Genomic DNA, 17,129 nt, shown 5'->3' with positions numbered 1-17,129 from the left:
TAAAGAACACTAAGCAAGCTTTCAGTCAGAGAACAGGCCAAGAAAAGCAGATGTCAAGAGCTGAAAAATGGGGCGACCGTCTCCTAAAGATAGATCTACTTATATCCGTGAACTAGTTGATATGTGGATCATTCAATGACAGATGTCCTAATTTTTAACAATGTTTTAGTCATTCATCTGGTGCCAATGGCCATATTATTGGCAATCCATATCACTGATCCTATTTTTTTTTCAAAAGAGAATGTCTTCCTCTGTCACATTCTTACTGTTTAAAAATACGCTCCAGAAAAGTATTTCAGAGTCACCACAAGTGCCCATCCACGCTTCTGCTTAAACAGGAGTTCGGGATTGTGAAACAAATAAACAATTTAAAAAGTGCTTAATTCTCTACTATTTTGGGTAGGACCATGGATACATTCAAAAGCTTTACATTAAAAGAGGCACAATAGAGCTGCCTAAGAAAAAAATCTTTGAAACATATCCAGTGTATAGAAATCAATCTTACGCATTTGAAAATCCAAAATCATTAGGGATGCAGTCCTTAGAAAACTTTTGCTAGTATTGAAACACTGAATCAATTCCAGGTCACCGGAACTCGAGTATAGGCACAGAAAATACGTTCAGAACAAATGGAAAATACAAATTCAAACAGTTGATTCACTGGATTGCAGTTGGTAGCAGAAATGTGTGTTACTAAATTCGCTTTTTGCCTTCTCCCTGCTTGTGGCTGTTTTGGGAGGATAGGGAAATAATTCCAAATGTCCCTGGTAACGTTTTTTTATGGACTTTTTTCCTTTTGGGCTTATTTGGTTAGGATGCAAATTAGAGTAAGCCTTACAATATACCCAATTAGAAATAATTAGTAAATATGTTGCTGTTTTCTTTTATCTCCTAATAGTCAAGTGTTTTTGCCACAGTGCAGTCCCTTTTAACATATGAGAGATAGCAGTGGACATTTTTCAAGGACTGACCTTGTGCTTAATATATGACAAATAGCCATGCATCACGAAATCACAGCAACATCCTACTGCACATGAAGAATCCTAGGACAACCATACATTTTTTTAAATTTCTTTATTGGTGTTTCATGTATGTAATGTACATGTCAGCTTGTGTTAATGGAGTATCAAAGGCACAATGCATCCAAATATCCTCATATCATTTCAACACAGGTTACAATTAAAAAGAATGTGTTTCTGATTCCACATTGAAGTTCTGTTGCAGGATAACAGTGTGTCTGTGCATGTGTGCCTGTTATTGTAGTATTTATCATGTGACATGTAGCCTTCTTTATTGTTGCCTCTTACCAAATAAAGAAGTCTAAACATGCAATGTAACAGGTAACTAAAGAGAAAGAAAAAAAGAATGGGTTGCTCAGTGATCGCTATGGAAATGGGCACATCTAACAAATGTAGTAGTATCCTAACTCCCTCTAGCAGCGTGATAGGCAAAGAGGGGGAAGGCGGCAAGGAATAAAAAAGAGGTTAGGGAAAAATGGGGAGACCAGGATGGAAAAACCCTGCGTTTCCCTTCATTGCCGTGCTACTTACCTCAGGTTGCAAAAACAAAAAGGTGAACGATGGAATGCTTGAATTAATCTCAGCCACTGGCAATCACTCAGGCTGCATCCCAATCCATTGTTTTTTTGCCCTCCGTGCCACCTCAGTTTGGACCCAGGCATATGTGAATCGGCCTTGCACCTGCTCCTCATGGGATCAGTCCATCACAACCTGCCAAGCCAGAACTTAGCAACATAGGACCAGTTTTGTAATAGTTAGGGCTCGGTTCTAGTGCACAGTGAATCCGGGACCCAGGTCTGGGCATACCCAGGCACTTAGGGTGGCAAAAGCAAAAAAACAAGGTGATGGATAGAATGCTTGAATTAATCTCAGCAACTGACATTTGCTCAGGGTACCCCAGATTGGAAGCAGCCATATGCAAATCAGTCTTGACCCTACTCCTTACGGGAATAGTCCTGGCTGAACTGGAAGGCCTGGTCCTCCCTCAACCCGAACACAAGCAAAGGAAAGTAACCCACGCAACCTTAAAAGGTGCATTGTCGTAGAGACTCCCGTTAATAGTACCAAGACTTCTGGATTTGGGTGGCAGCACTACAGAGCATGGGGGACTAAGTCTGATCCTGCACTGTATGACAGCTGTTGGCCTAACCCTTCCAGCCAGGCAGCAGCACCTCGCCAGTGCCCACGAGTAAAAGGTGATTTGAGGCAGCCCTTCGCATGACATCTAGATTTTTCAGGGAAATCATGGTGTAACAGATTTTAGCCATTTCTCTCAGTCACATATGCCTCATACATACATAACACAGTATCATTGAAACATTGTTGGTTAGGGAAAGGCAGAAAACTGATTGAAATATACAACCAGCATAGTAATATTGGATCTGGGAATTTAGAGGACATTGTTTTGGAGATATAGCGTGGTTAAGAAACATTTCAAAATGTCTATAAAATGTAGAAGGGTGTGCTGTAATAACAACTGAGGTTTATAAATCCACTGTTAGCAAAAATATGTAGTTCATCAGATCTCAAATAATACATGGATCAAAGCCTCTGCTCAAAGTCAAAGAACTGTGATTTGCTTTTGTCCTAAAGGTATCAGTTCAAGTCAGCCCAGCTTTTCTGGCACCTCAGCTTTTCCCAATTGGTGAGGAGATAATCACATATACAGCAACAGACAGATCTGGAAACCAAGCAACCTGCACCTTCAAGGTCACTGTTCTCGGTAAGTCTATCTAACTCTAAACATGGAGAAGATGATAACTTTGTGTGTGAAAGGTGCCATGCTGGAGTTGTGCTTTTCATTTTATTTGGAGGACAGATTACAGTTGGGTCTGACGTTTAAGCCTACAGGGGCTGGCACATGACAAAAGCATTGCAAATACCCTGTATCTACTTTTATTTTATAAAAGTGATAATTTTAATTTTGAGTATATTGCAACCATTCATATGGTTATTTGAATTGTTAATCGCCAGAGGAGATGTGATCTAGTTTCTAAGTAGCTGTCGTCAAATGGCAAAATTAGGGACCTGGGTTAAAATTGCAACTCTGACATTAAACCAAAAATCATATGATTTTGGAATGATAAATTAATATAACGGGTATGTAATTTGGCAGGTATTGTACAAATCTTCAGTTTGACTCTATGATATGTAATGTAACTATTTAAAAAAACAGAGCAGCTCAGTGTCCAGTCCCAGTTGCATACCCATCCATTACATCCTGGTGCAGTATCTGGCTTCAGCTCTTTGTGCAACTCCTTATGTTTGTGATGCTACTGCCTGCTAAAGGGATCAACTGCTCTTTGCAAGTAGGTTTGTAGTCCGTCAAATATATGTATTTATATGATTTTGTGGTTATGACATGAATATTAGTATCCTTGCATCAATGGTTGTATGAAACAATGTGATAATGTTGAACATTGGAGATTGTTGAATAAAGGTTGTGAAGCGGTGCTTAGTTTGAGTCAGTGGATGCTGATTTAGATCAGGCGTGCAAGCACTGTGACCTGTTGTAAGTATTGTGGGCTTTTAACCACGCCCAGGTCATGCCCATCACTTTCAGTCGTTGGTGGGCTTGCCTTTCAAAAATCACTTGATGTCATTGGTAATTGCTTTATGTTTGTCCCGCCTTGAGGCTGTTTTTGTCACGCCTTGCAGACTGCCCCTGTTCCATGGATTATTGCACGATTGCCGATATACTTCAGCATGGGCAAACTATTTTTTTGTCTCTCCCCTTCATGCTGCATAGCGGCTATGGCACTCACAGCGTGAACAGGCACAACAGGGTGAACTCGATCGGCGATCTTGAAGCACTAGTCATATTGCTCATAGCTATCTAATCAGAATGCTTGTGGCTCTCCCCTTAAAACACTTGACATTGGTATATGCTTTACATAAAACGGAAATCCTCAAAGTGAAAGCTGTTCTCCCAGTGCGGCGAGAGAGATGATACTACAATATTCACTGCACTCAGGAAAACTCAACCCATAATGTTTTGCAAGCATTCTTTTTTCACACCATTTTTGTCCATAACTCAGTCTGTGGTGGTCCTAGAACAATGGGACCACCACCAAAACGTCCAACACAACACACTCTTTCTGTCTATGCCATCTCTGGGTCCCCACCCTGGGTTAGTGGGGACCCCAAAATAATAACCCCTCCCACCATTCAGGGTCTTTTAAGCATTTTCATGGCTGAAACTGTTGTTTTGTAGCTGGGAATAGCTTGTGTTTTAAGGGCCTTTTTTGTGATGTCATTGCTATAGGCCTGCTATGCCTGAAAATATGTAATACATTATGCTTTCTAGGGGCTACATATCTGGTTACTCTGCATTATTTGTTGCCATTTTCTTTTTGTATTATTTATTGCCATTGTTTTTTGTGTGGTTATGCCCTCTAGGGGCTAACTATATAGTTACATGACAGTGTTTCTTGCACATGTTTGTTTTTCATTGTTGTGTCCTCTAGGGGCTGTTCTAAGCAAAACAGTCATATCAACATATTAAAATATTTGTGGCACAGAAACTTGCGTTACAATGCTTTGCAAAGCATTACTTTTACAAAGCATGTTTGCCTGTGGTGGTCAATGAGCCGACCTTTCAAACATTCACGACAATGTGCACTTCCTGTCTACGTCATCTCTGGGTCCCCACACTATGTTAGTGGGGACTCCAAAATAATAACCCCTCCCACCATTCAATATCTTTCTCATGGCTAAAGCCTTTGTTTTACATGTAGTTTAAGTTTTGTTTTGAAGGCTTTGTTTCTAATATCATTGCAGTAGACCTGTTAGCCCTACAAATGCCCTCTAGGGGCCAAGTATATGTAAAACTGCATTCCTTTCTCCTGTTTTTTAATGGGGATATGGTGTCTAGGGGCTCACAATAGGATTACATGACCATGTTTCTTACAGATTAAATTTTTGGTATGGTGCCCTCTAAGGGCTGTTTTGAGCATTACAGACTAAAGACAAAAATGTATTTCTGATAAAGTTTTAAATTATAATTATATATGTTTAAATAATCTCTCCTTATTACAATTATGACCATAATTCAAGCCTTTTAACATCCTTATTACATTATGGCTGTTTGATATGTTTGGGTGACCCTTCTTGCTTATTTCTCCTCTGTGGCATTCTTGTGTCTTTTTGGGGGGGAATTGTGTTAGCCAGCCAGCTACTCTGATGGTGGGTTGGTGAAAGTGGTAGTCTACTGGAATTAGCATGGCAGATTTAAATTTAAATTTTTTGCAGCAGATAGAGGAAGAAGGTAAATGGAAGTGCTTTAGTTATATGTAGGCCACTGGAATTCTATGGTAGGAAAATATAAAATTATGAGGCAGGGTTGACCAATTTATGTGGCAAGAAAAGTCCAGCTATAAATGCCAATGGCTCTAACTCAAACAAATGCAAGACCTATTGCACTGCAAATGCTTGTTTTGGTTTTGTCATAGTCCACCGGACCAAACAAAACGGGCCACACACAGGCCATGTTTGAGTGCCCGATAGAACTGACTACCACCAAAGCAAGCCACACATAAGACGGAAACATCTTTGTAAATCAAACCCATTGATAAGTGATAGGGCATGATATATCATTCATAAGGTTTCACAGTTTGCATTTTATTCATGTAAAACCAAAACAAAGGCCAAAGATGACTTTGATTAGTAAGAAGCTGATGTACATGAGTATTGTTTGTGTCCCACACAACTCAATGGTGTTCTGGTTATTTAAAATTAAAATTAGATATGAGGGTTTCCCATACATTGAGAAACACAACTGTGATTTGGTGAGAGCAATGTGAAATACAGCAGTGCAATATATGATAGAATTGCATCTATTTAGTAAAATCGAGCACAAGAAAAGGTGGGCACATAGTGATAAGTGACAGAAGTGCTCCTACATTACATTTAGTAAGAGTGTGGTGCAAATGTACTGCAAGAACGTGCAACAAGGGAAGGTAGTAGAACATGATGAGAGTTCAGAGGTGGGTGCAAAATATCTGCGGAATTATGCAGAATTACACATAACTATGGGAAGTGCAAAACTGCCATTTAGGGCTCCAATTTAGTGCAAAATGTGTCCTCACATCCAAAGAGCATGCACTTCGGGCTACAAAAATACTGCAAAAAAACAAAAGTCCCATGAACAACAGCAGCTTGCACTAGGTCGCTCACGTTGTTCCCACATATTTGTGATACACTGAACGGTGCATTCTCAGTAAATCATGACTGCAAACAGCACATAATTACACAATGTGACGTAACAGTGTTTTTCTGGGAATTTTGCATAAAACAGTAACGGAAGTGAGGAAGTGGTGAAAACTGGGAACCTTCTTGTAAGTATCTGATAGTCCTTTACTGGCTGACATCAAAATAAATTTAATGTACCATGGCCCACATTTACAAGGAGTTATCGCCGCATTAGCGCCACAAATTTTGTTGCAACCTCGCCAAAAAATAGCACCCTATTTACAAAGTGCGCCAGCCCTGGTTAGCACCACTTTCATGGACCATGTGCTATTTTTCAGTAGCGCTGCCTAACCCAGCACCGTTTTACTGAAATGATATGCAGGGTAGGCATTCCCTACTAAAAAATGGCGCAGGCCACCTAACTCCATATTTGCAAGCGTTGCGAAAAATCACAAGTGGATTGGAAAATCAGTACAGATACCCATTAGCACCGAAAAAATAACGTCCGTCATACCAGGCATTAAAATGGTGCAAAGGCACAGGTTGTAAAATGAAAACACACATTAGACACTCTGGCAACCTCCAGAGAAACATGGAATTGTTGCTGCTCCAGCTAGGCACGAGGAAAAGAAGACAGCGACAACGGAAAGCACTGCCAGCCTCACCGTAGGCCCCTCCATCACCAGAACACCAACCACAAAGGCAGCGCAGGAAGAGAGGGCACATCTATTGACAACGGATATCCATCCTTGGCCAAAGAGAGGAAACTGTACTCAGGTACTACCGGCTACCTACCAGAGTCCATAGTGCAGCTGCTTCAAGACATAGCACCAGCAATCACACAAAGGATTCATAGGTCAAGAAACATACCACCCACAACCAAGCTCCTGACTGTGCTGCACATGCTGGCCTCTGTCACTTTCAGTCAACTGTGGCAGAAATGGGTTTATTATCCAAGCCCTCCTTCTCAGCCTTACTGCTAAGTATGTTGGATGCCATCCTCTGCCTCACTCCTCGCCATATCCTTTTCCCCAACACCCATCAACTGCAGCAGGAGACCGAACAGGGACTTTATGTAGATGGTGGATTCCCCCATGTCCTGGGTGCCATGGATTGCATGCATGTGCTACTTGCCCCTCCTGCTGAAACCGAACGCCTGTACAGGAACAGAAAGCACACTCATTCAATCAACGTGCAGGTCATTATGACTCACAAGGGACTATTCACCATATGCTGGCCAAGTATCCTGGAAGTGTGCATGATGCCTACATCGTCCGGCATTCCACCATCAACCAACACTTCCAGGATGGACAGTATGGCAATGGCCTACTATTAGGTAAGCAATCAGCTGTCACTTAACACCTACAGCACACATGGTGCAAACAATACACACACAATGCTCCCCACACATGGATAGGGATATGTGAGCCAACAAGCAGCAACCCACATTCAACATGCAACACAGCAAACTTACAATACATATCTTCAAAACCACTGTATAAGTCCCTACTGCCACTTGAGTGGCATTCACAATGATGCCCCTTTAAAATATTGCCAGGTCTGTATTCACAAGGTGGTGTTCAACAACTCAATCGGCTCTTTAAGCAACTGTATCAACATAGCTGTATCACATCCAACCTTGAGTATGGAAGGGCCTCTCATTAGGCCATGATGTAGTTCTGCCACCCCACAACATATTGCATTGGCACACATATATAGCAAAATGTACACCGAGGCAACAACACAAAGGAATCCCATCATAGGGATGAAAATAGTAATGTGCAAAAAGGACAAACAATTTCCACTTTAAATAATTGACCTTTTACTCTGTGTACACCAGTCTACAGCACACAGAGATTTAGCTAATTGTCTACATTGTTATGTCAGGTGCAGAAAAAGGTGACATTCTTGAACACAAACAACCACACCTGCAATTCAGGCATCATGGTATCTAGGTACCAGGATGCCTGTGTTGCAACTCAGCAGCTGAACAAGTAGCAGCACAGTAGCTGAGGAGAGCAATTCTCTATATATAGAAGTTATGACACACTGCTGATATGTCCCAGATGGCTTTCAAGACAATTTTTGTCACATCCTGTGCCACAGATCCTGTGCCACAGAGGCTATCCCAAAAATCACAAACATGCCAATACATTCCAATCTACTATGTCACGCTTGATGCCCACACACACACATACACACACACATGCATGTGAGTCTCAAAATATCAAAATTAGTTATTTTGGCAGGGGAAGAGTACCATGCCCAAGGGTACTGTGTATGACATGCTACACACATAGCACAACACCTGTCACATGGCACAAAACACACACAAGGGGATCAAACTCACACAACATGGCTTTTTGGTAGGTAACAATGTACTTCATCTAAAGACATCTACATCATACATATCCTACGTGGGTTAACTGTAAAGCAATTTAAATGACACACTTGCCATTCCCCTGAAGCAGCACACACAACTGGAAGGAGTGCCACTACACACCAATATAATCATGGATGCATATAGGAACCCACACAATGTGTGAAGTAAGCGTCAACATCTAAATAATGCTCCAAAACTGTGCAAGGCCAGTAGAAATGATACACAAGAGCAAGTCTAACGTGGTCTCTCCTCTCCCACTGCAGCAGACCAAGGATATGTCATCCAACCATGGTTGATGACCCCATTTGCCAAACCACAAACGGACTCTGAGAAGGCATATCAAGAGGTGCATAAAAAGACCATCAACGTGGTGGATAGGACATTTGGCATACTAAAGGGCTGCTTGAGATGCCTGGATTCCTCTGGAGGCAAACTGTTGTACTCACCACCACTTGTTTGCAAACTCATAGTTGTGTGTGCGGTTTCGCACAATATATGTGTGAGGACCAATGTCTCCTTGGAGGAATAAGTAGAGGCCTCCAGGGAGGAGGATGAGGACAATGATGCCCCACCACATGAAAGAGAACTACTCAATACTGCTGCTGGGGCATGTCAAAGGGAAGCATTAGTTCAAATTTTGTTTTCATGACTTCAGACAAAATATGTTCATAATACACCATTGCTGTAAATAAATCACTTTTCAACACAATTGTCTTGGAGTAATTTATAACATTAGTATGCAACTGTTAATCATCCACAATTATCATACCATGACTAGCCTGCAAATGTTGTCAGACAAGGACTCTTACACTCTAGGACTCCCAACATACACACACACTGCGCCGCAGAAGAAATATGGAAGTCAAATGTGTACGCTGCCATATAAACATACTTATCACATAGCTGCACTCAAATAGCACAAGTCTGTCAGATTGTAACATGACAACTGAAACTTTTTAAATGCAATTCATGTATGACATCCATAGGTTACCAGTGTCTGTATAAAAGAGTCACTCTGAGTCATGTCACAAATCTATGTCTGCCTGGCACCATAACAAGTTACAACTACCATCGCACCCCTCAGAGGCAAACACATGAGTAACAAATATTGAAAGAAATACAGAAAACACGGCACCTCATTGTCTAGCCCTTTCCCACTCAAGTCAGTTGTCATCTTGCACATAAGTAAAAGTATGGGAAGTAATGTCCCAAATCCAGGGAAATATGCTTTTGTAACAGAGGACTCAGACATATGACCACCAGCATGTTGCATTCACATCTGTCACAACTTACCATACATGCTATCCCAAATCATTATGCTTCTGACAAAGGATGTTGGCTGCAGCATTGTGGGAGTACACATGTGAAACCCACACATTTTGAAGGACATTTGGAACACTCCTCTTCTCAATGGCACCAGCCACTTTGTGGAAGCCGCTCGCAGATTGCACAAGTGTTGTGGTACAATGGAAATGCCACAGCAAATAGTGATAGTCCTGGAGGTGAACAAATTTGTATGATCAGGGTTTGTGTCAAGACATATATTGTAACTTGTATGAAGTGGCTATTGTGGATGAGAATGTAATTTCAAAGCTGCAAACTGTGGCAGCCTAGTAACAACAGACACCTACACCGTGCAATGTATAGGTATCTGCAATGTCTAGGTAGCATCACAAATTTTCATATAGCATCAACAACACACCACTCTAGGAATGTGAATTCATACACAAATGTACATAATATGTAGGCAACCTTAGATCACACTCTCACTGTTAGGAAATCCCCCAGTGTGATGGTCCAGCACTAACAAGTTTGAGTGAGGCATATTGGCATTTACACACCTTGAATCCCAGGTTGCAACACATGTACCTGTACCTAGTTCTACTAATGAGGTGTAACAGCAGATGGAAGACATAAAAACCACAAATCACAGTGTCCTATAAGTCCCTTAGGACAATAGGGCATGCCTACCACAAATTTACAACTAAATCCTAGGATATAATGGGTATGCATGAAACCAATAAAGCTGTAAGTCCCTAGTAGGTAATAGGTCAGGGGAGTGGAGGCAATGATTTAGTGTCACGGTACACAATTGTGCACTAATGTGTACCCTGCACTCCTTGTCTGGCAACAGCCCTGCAATACAGAGTGTGTGTTTCAAGTTAGTCAGTGGAATGACACATGAAGTGCAAGCCCACCATCAAAGTGTATGTGTAAAGTACCTTTACACAAAATAATACGTAAACAAACTCCATAGTAACCCCCTGCATTGTGTGACTATCACCAATATAAACATGCATAAATGCAATGATGCAGCAATGGACCTGGCGCGTGACTAAACCACCTATGCACACCCATGTACAGGAGAGATGTCTCAGCATTGGACAACATCTGATATACCACCATGAGCAAAGATACTCCACAAAAAGGACTGCATTGACCCATCATACATTGAAAGTGTTGTAAAAGTTTTACTCCCAGAAATAACACCTGTTGTTATCCACGAAGAATAATTCTTGTGCACATGCATATAATGTCATAAACCAATAAAGATTTAATCTGGTCTGTTCATCACAACGTAAAACATGTCTGCAGTCCCAAAATAAGCCACCTACCCAGCAAACAACCTTGCATGACGGCATACACTCAGCACATAATGAATGTAGTCATATATGAGAAGTCTATATGTGTATGTAAGTATCACATTCCATGTTAAGTACATCCCATCCATGGGTGTGACATTGGCATTGTAATCTGATAGTGACACAATATCAGTACATGAAACCAATATCAGTAGTTTACATGTACAATACTATCACAAAATGTAGCCTTAACATATACTCAACCTTGTAAGGCATTTGTCAGAATCCCTGGCAACAGATGTCACAAACATTCTACACGTGTGTGGAGGCGTTTGTGCCATACAAGCTTATGTACACTGGACATACATCTAGAAGGCAGGGGAATATTGAACCTGTGTAGTACATGACACCACACATCTGGAAACATACATTACACACATTTACCCAAAAAATGACACATTGGTCATATGTGGGATTTTTACACGTTTTTTAAGACACTTTTTGTGGCTTAACGCGTCCTTGTAAACATGGGCCCCTCCGACGCAGTTTTCTGCAGCACCAGGGTGTGCAATGGATGTTGCTGTGGGTGTTCCACTGCAACACTTGGTTCCACTGCAACACCCATTGCATTGCTTTTGACGCTTCCCCAGATTTACAAGAAAGCATAAATCTGTGGCAGTGCCACCCCAGGGGTTACTTTAGCATGGCGCAACAAGGAGGAATACATTTATTCCTCCTCGTTTTTGCTTTCTCTATATGTGCTGCAGGATGCAGCACACATAAAAAGAGCAAAAGGCCATGAATGATTGTTTATGTGCAGGAAGGTGCACCTTCCAGCACATAAACAGTCATTAAATAATGACGATTTGTTACTTCTTTGTGTGCTGCATCCTGCCGCACACTTAGAAGTGCCAAATAGCCAGTGTAGATTGTTTATGTGCAGGAAGGCACACCTTCCTGCACATAAACAATCACATCCCTCAACGCAGACACCGTTGCACTGTGGTGCAAAGATGCCTGCATTGGCGTTGGCAGCTAAATTTAGAACAGGTGCAGGGGGAAACACAGGGGTGTGTATAGCGCCATAAATGTCATAGCTTTGCAGTTGCCTGTTTTCACTGCATGTCTGTTTGTCATGTGCCTGACAGACAGTAGTTTAACATGTCCTTTTTCATGCAGCTGCCACCATGACCCCTGAAGAAACGCATTATTTCTCTTGAAGCTGAGCGTTATCGCCACATCAGGCAGGTCCGCAGGGAGCACAGAAATATGGAGGCATTCTATGGCCGGTAAAAGGGCTCAGGGAGGTGGAATGCTTTTCCACTAGAGGGACTAGGAAGCAACATTGTGTATTCTGCTACCCACCAGCAGGCAGATCTGCATCAAGAGATGTAGGAGTACCATCTAGAGCAGGACCATCCTTGGCACCTATGCCACCCACCTGCAGGATCACAGCCAGGGGAACACCATGTATAGCCACCCTACATACAGGATCTGCGCACAGAACTGGCAGATCAGAAATACAGACTTGTGAGACTAGAACTTTAGGAGGAACATGTCTTAAGTATCGTAAATGACATTCAGGCCAACCAGGGGAGAAAATGATGTAAAGGACTTGTAGTTTTCTTACTTAGCATAGGTAAGTTAGTTTAGCGTAGGCATATTCAGGTCATAGTTGTTCTTTATTGGTTGGGATGAGCATCTGGGTGTTAGTGGGGGGCAGATGTTTTAGGTCAATGTTCAATGTTAAAAAAAATTAAAAAAATTATTTGTTTGAAAAATTACAAAAATATATATATTTGTTTAGCCTATATGTGTAGTTAGTCAATGTTTAGCTTTAGTCACTGTTGTCCTCGTCAATTAATGCAATTAAGGGGGTGGAGGGTTGATGTTCAATTGTAGCATCTGATGTTTAGAATAGGTTAGGCTAAGCTAAGATAGTAGTAGTTATTAGATAGGATAAGTTAGGTTAGGTTAGTATAGTTGAGTTAGGTATAATGATTAGTGTGTTATTTGAAGTAAAACTGTTGTAAAATAAATCTTGTTGCACCATATAGCTTCCTCTCTATCATGTCTATTGTTTAGGTGATAGCATGTCTATTTAAATGTAGTTAAATCTAGTTAAAACTTTGGTACAATCCATTGACCTGAGCAGCAGTACTTTGTGACATATATGTAAAAATGTATATTACCTGTGCTGAGCTTCCTGTCAGGTTAACAAGAGTGTGATGTCAGCTGGTGAAGACTAATTTCTGCAAGGTATGTGTCACTCTGGTTGTGGGTGGATAAACATCCTGACACAAGTATTATGATGTTAACTTACAATGTCAGTTGAAGTTATGCGACTGGCACTGTCAATGGAATAATTGTCAATGGATTCCCCCTACATCAAGGTTTTGGGACAGGGTCATTTATGTCTAGCCCTCACAATCCTACATATGCATCCTGTCATTGTCATATAGATGGTGTGATGTAACTAACAGACTTGCGTTGCCCACCCCAATGTGTTCTATTTCTGGTCAGGTATCACGATACACGCATACTACAGGACACATGCCATGCTTTGATGGCTCTTGTATTACTTGGTTCTTCTCATAATTCTCAGTCACCTTATTCATGTTGCAGTCAGTATATGTTTCATTGTTCCAGACACATTTACACATATATCCCTTTGATACCACCATGCGGTAATTTAGCGTGACAATGCTGTGGTGCTGATTTCTTACACTTGTACAAATGTGCACTGTGTCACTGTGGGTGCCACAACCCAAATTTACAGGTGTAGCTCCCCTGCAGCTGGGTGATGCACTAGAGGGGCATTCAATGGGTGGTAAGTAGGTCATACCCAAACAAAAATCATGAAGTTTAACACAGCATCAGTCATACCATAATACGTGTACCTGGGGCAAAGGATAATATACTCAAACCAGCCCCGGGGTGTGGTTTGCATGACACATTTATCAGGAAGACAATTCTTGCTTCAGATTGGCTTTTACTATGTGTGCCCAGATTTCCTACACACATGGGGAGTTCAACATGGACTTTTGTTCTTCCAAAAGGGACACCTTCCTGCAAATACTGCTAAAAACACCTCCAGACCTGCCACACACTGCAGCAGGAAGCTAGGATGCCAGCATTGGTGCTGGGCTGTATATCATACACATTAGTTAGTGTAGGCACACACCTTGTGTTTGCTCGATTTCATATGTCTTCTCCATGCACTTTGTATGAGACACACCTCAGCATGGTAACTTTAGTTGCAGAAATGCACTTCTCTTTTTCGATGTACATATCCCCGCATTGTTTCAAAATCACATGGTGGTTTCTGTTCAAATACTTTCATCCTCAAGCACAGATTGACACAGATCATGTGTAACACGCTTTTATGTACATTTCCAAATGTGATGTATTGATTCAGTTCAATGCACAGGAGATAGACCCCATGAAATGTCCCAATTCATTGGACACCCAATGAGATACAAGAGGTAGGGGAACATGGAAGAAAACTTGTGGAAGAGGAATGGTTCAGTCAGGAGGTGGTCACATTGCCATTTGGTAGGATGGGGCAAATTGGCAGTCCATAGGTCTGATTGGTCAACAGTGGGTAAGATAAGCTGGGACGTAGATTGTTTTAGCAACACTGGCACAATCTTGAACACAGAGCTAAAGAGAAACTGTGCATGGGCCACATACTGTAGCTACCGGGATGTCTTATGAGAGAAAATTGTTTGTTCCACATCTTCATCCTCTGATATGTGTAGTGCCTTCTGTGCCAGAGACTGTGCTGGAGCTGATGTTGAGGGAAGCACACACACATCAGGGGCAAAAGAAGTGGAATCATAGGTCCCAGTAGCTGTTGTCTGTGTGAAAATAAAAGGCATCTCTGCAGCAAGGAGGACCTGCTGGTTTCTCAAAACAGAAGCAATGTCACAGTGGTAGGCAGCCAAGTACTCCTTGAGAGAAACCAGCCCCTGTTGCATGGACTACATGACAGTGAGCATTTCCCCCACCCTATTGGCAACCTCGCTGGCGCCCCCTTGGTGGGGCATTTGTTTGTGCCTCTGCCTAAGGACGACAGCAGTTTCAGCCAGGGACTGCTTCAGTCCACACAGCGGGGAGTGGGTGCCTCTGATGGCATCTGAGTTGTCCCTATTGGGACTGAGGCACCTCTGTACTTCAGCTAAACTGCCCGCCATGGTCTCCATCCCCACCCACACATTTTGTGCCAGCTCCCGCTGGACTCCTACTGCTTTATTTTGGAAAAATATGTCTGGGTCCTGGGAGTTCAGGGCTATGTATTAGCTGGCAGGTGGTGTGTGTGCTCTGTTGGGTGATGTGAAAAAAAACCAACCGGGGACGGTGACCAGATGGAACCCAGAATCTGCTGGATCGTGTCTGGATTCATGGTAGCTAGCTGGCCATCAATATCATCTTGGAAGTCCAGGAGAGGCAGCTGGCCAGGAGGGATTTATTCTGTCTCTGCAATGAGATGGTGATATGTCACTGCTGTCCTTTACTAGCTATTATATTTTTTCCTCAGTAGAAATTTTACTTTTGCTTCATTTAGTTGGCACTTAGCCACATATCAAGTCTCCAATTCACAGGCCCCTGGCTACATGCAGTGCCACCAGGGTAGGTATTTGCATAACCCTCTGTTGACACATTGTGCCATTCCACATGTTCTAGTCTTGTCACCTCTCAGTTAAGCAGCTTTTCATTTGCAGCCTTTTCTTGCTGTACATTGCATGGCATTTGGATACCATGGGTGTTGTTTGTGGTGTACCCATGAAAGACCCATGGAGTCAGGGAGAATAAGTTGCATTGTCAGATCTGCATTTGTGGGACTGTGTCTGGTCCCTATGACAACCTCTTTGCATTGTAGAAGTGATGTAAGTGGTGTTATAGTCAAAGTGCGTCCTCCATGTGAGCTCTTCTTTTGTGTGCATTATCCTGCATCAACCATGGTAAGATGCACCTACCTTGTGTGCATCTGTCCATACTAGGAGGTGTCCATTAATGCCCAAAAGGGATCATCCCCTCAACAAAGGCCCCCTTGCAGTATTTTGCTGATGTGTCTGCATAGAAACATGGAAGCAAAATGTGCAGCAGCTCAAGTGGTGAGGACAGTGCAGTCCCATCTGTTGTGAGCAAGGTATATTGGTGCCCTTTCACAGTGGTACAGGTAGGCCTTTCCCAGTCCTTAATGCCCCTCCTGCACAACATGCCTGGTCCCTGTTGCCCATTGTGAGTCAGAAATGGGTAGGTGGTACAGTTGACACAATGAAGGTAGTGAAATGATGGTAGTGAGGTGGTCAGTGCACATAGGTGGGGAGGAGAGTAGTGGGCATTACATGTATTTGATGTCTAGCCATAAGTGTGCTCCCATGCAACCCTTAAGCAAGCATTCAGTGCCTCCAAAGTGCCTCCCACCTTATGTCATTTGTGGGTTACAACACTGCCCCCCGACTGCTCTTTACCCTGTGTTTGTTGTGCCTTCTGGATTCCTGCAGTGTCTTGTCCTTGGATTCCTTCTGCCACCTCATCTGTGAGGACCGCTGCCATCATCTCATCCAGCTGCTCCTTGGGTGCATGATTTCCACCTCTGGTCTGCAGTGCTGCCTTTCTTTTTCTGGCCAGTTTCTTTTTAGTTCAGCGCTTGCAATCGTGCAGCACTTCTTACAATCCACCACAGTTCTTCTGACCTTTGCCACACTGTTGACTTTATCAACTATGGGCTGCCAAATGGCCTTCTTCCTACCTATTGACAATTTAGAAGTGACTAAGAACTGGTGTTGGTGTTCTGTCACCTCTGTAATCAGTATTTAATTCTCCTCCTGACTGAACCTGCACTTCCTCTTCCTTTTCCCCTTCTCCTGTGAGTCTGCATCTGCATCCTGGCTGGTACCTGGCTCACCTGGGGTCTCTCCTGTCCGATATCCTCCATTTTCCTAGTTT

At 42.4% G+C, this 17,129-nt stretch overlaps 1 protein-coding gene across 2 annotated transcripts in view; it reads left to right on the top strand.

Annotated features, from left to right (window-relative positions):
- SVEP1 (sushi, von Willebrand factor type A, EGF and pentraxin domain containing 1) overlaps positions 1 to 17,129 on the top strand; it is an 881,565-nt gene that overhangs the window by 352,813 nt on the left and 511,623 nt on the right. For both annotated transcript variants that reach the window (XM_069240886.1, XM_069240895.1), the window contains exon 9: positions 2,613 to 2,742. In XM_069240886.1, the coding sequence (XP_069096987.1) occupies positions 2,613 to 2,742 (130 nt within the window). The remainder of the gene's footprint in view (positions 1 to 2,612; positions 2,743 to 17,129) is intronic.

This window comes from Pleurodeles waltl, chromosome 1_2 (genome assembly GCF_031143425.1).
Source record: "Pleurodeles waltl isolate 20211129_DDA chromosome 1_2, aPleWal1.hap1.20221129, whole genome shotgun sequence".
In the NCBI taxonomy this organism is placed as follows: Eukaryota; Metazoa; Chordata; class Amphibia; order Caudata; family Salamandridae; genus Pleurodeles; species Pleurodeles waltl.
Note: the sequence above shows the minus strand (reverse complement) of the source record. Positions and strands in the feature narration are given on the sequence as shown.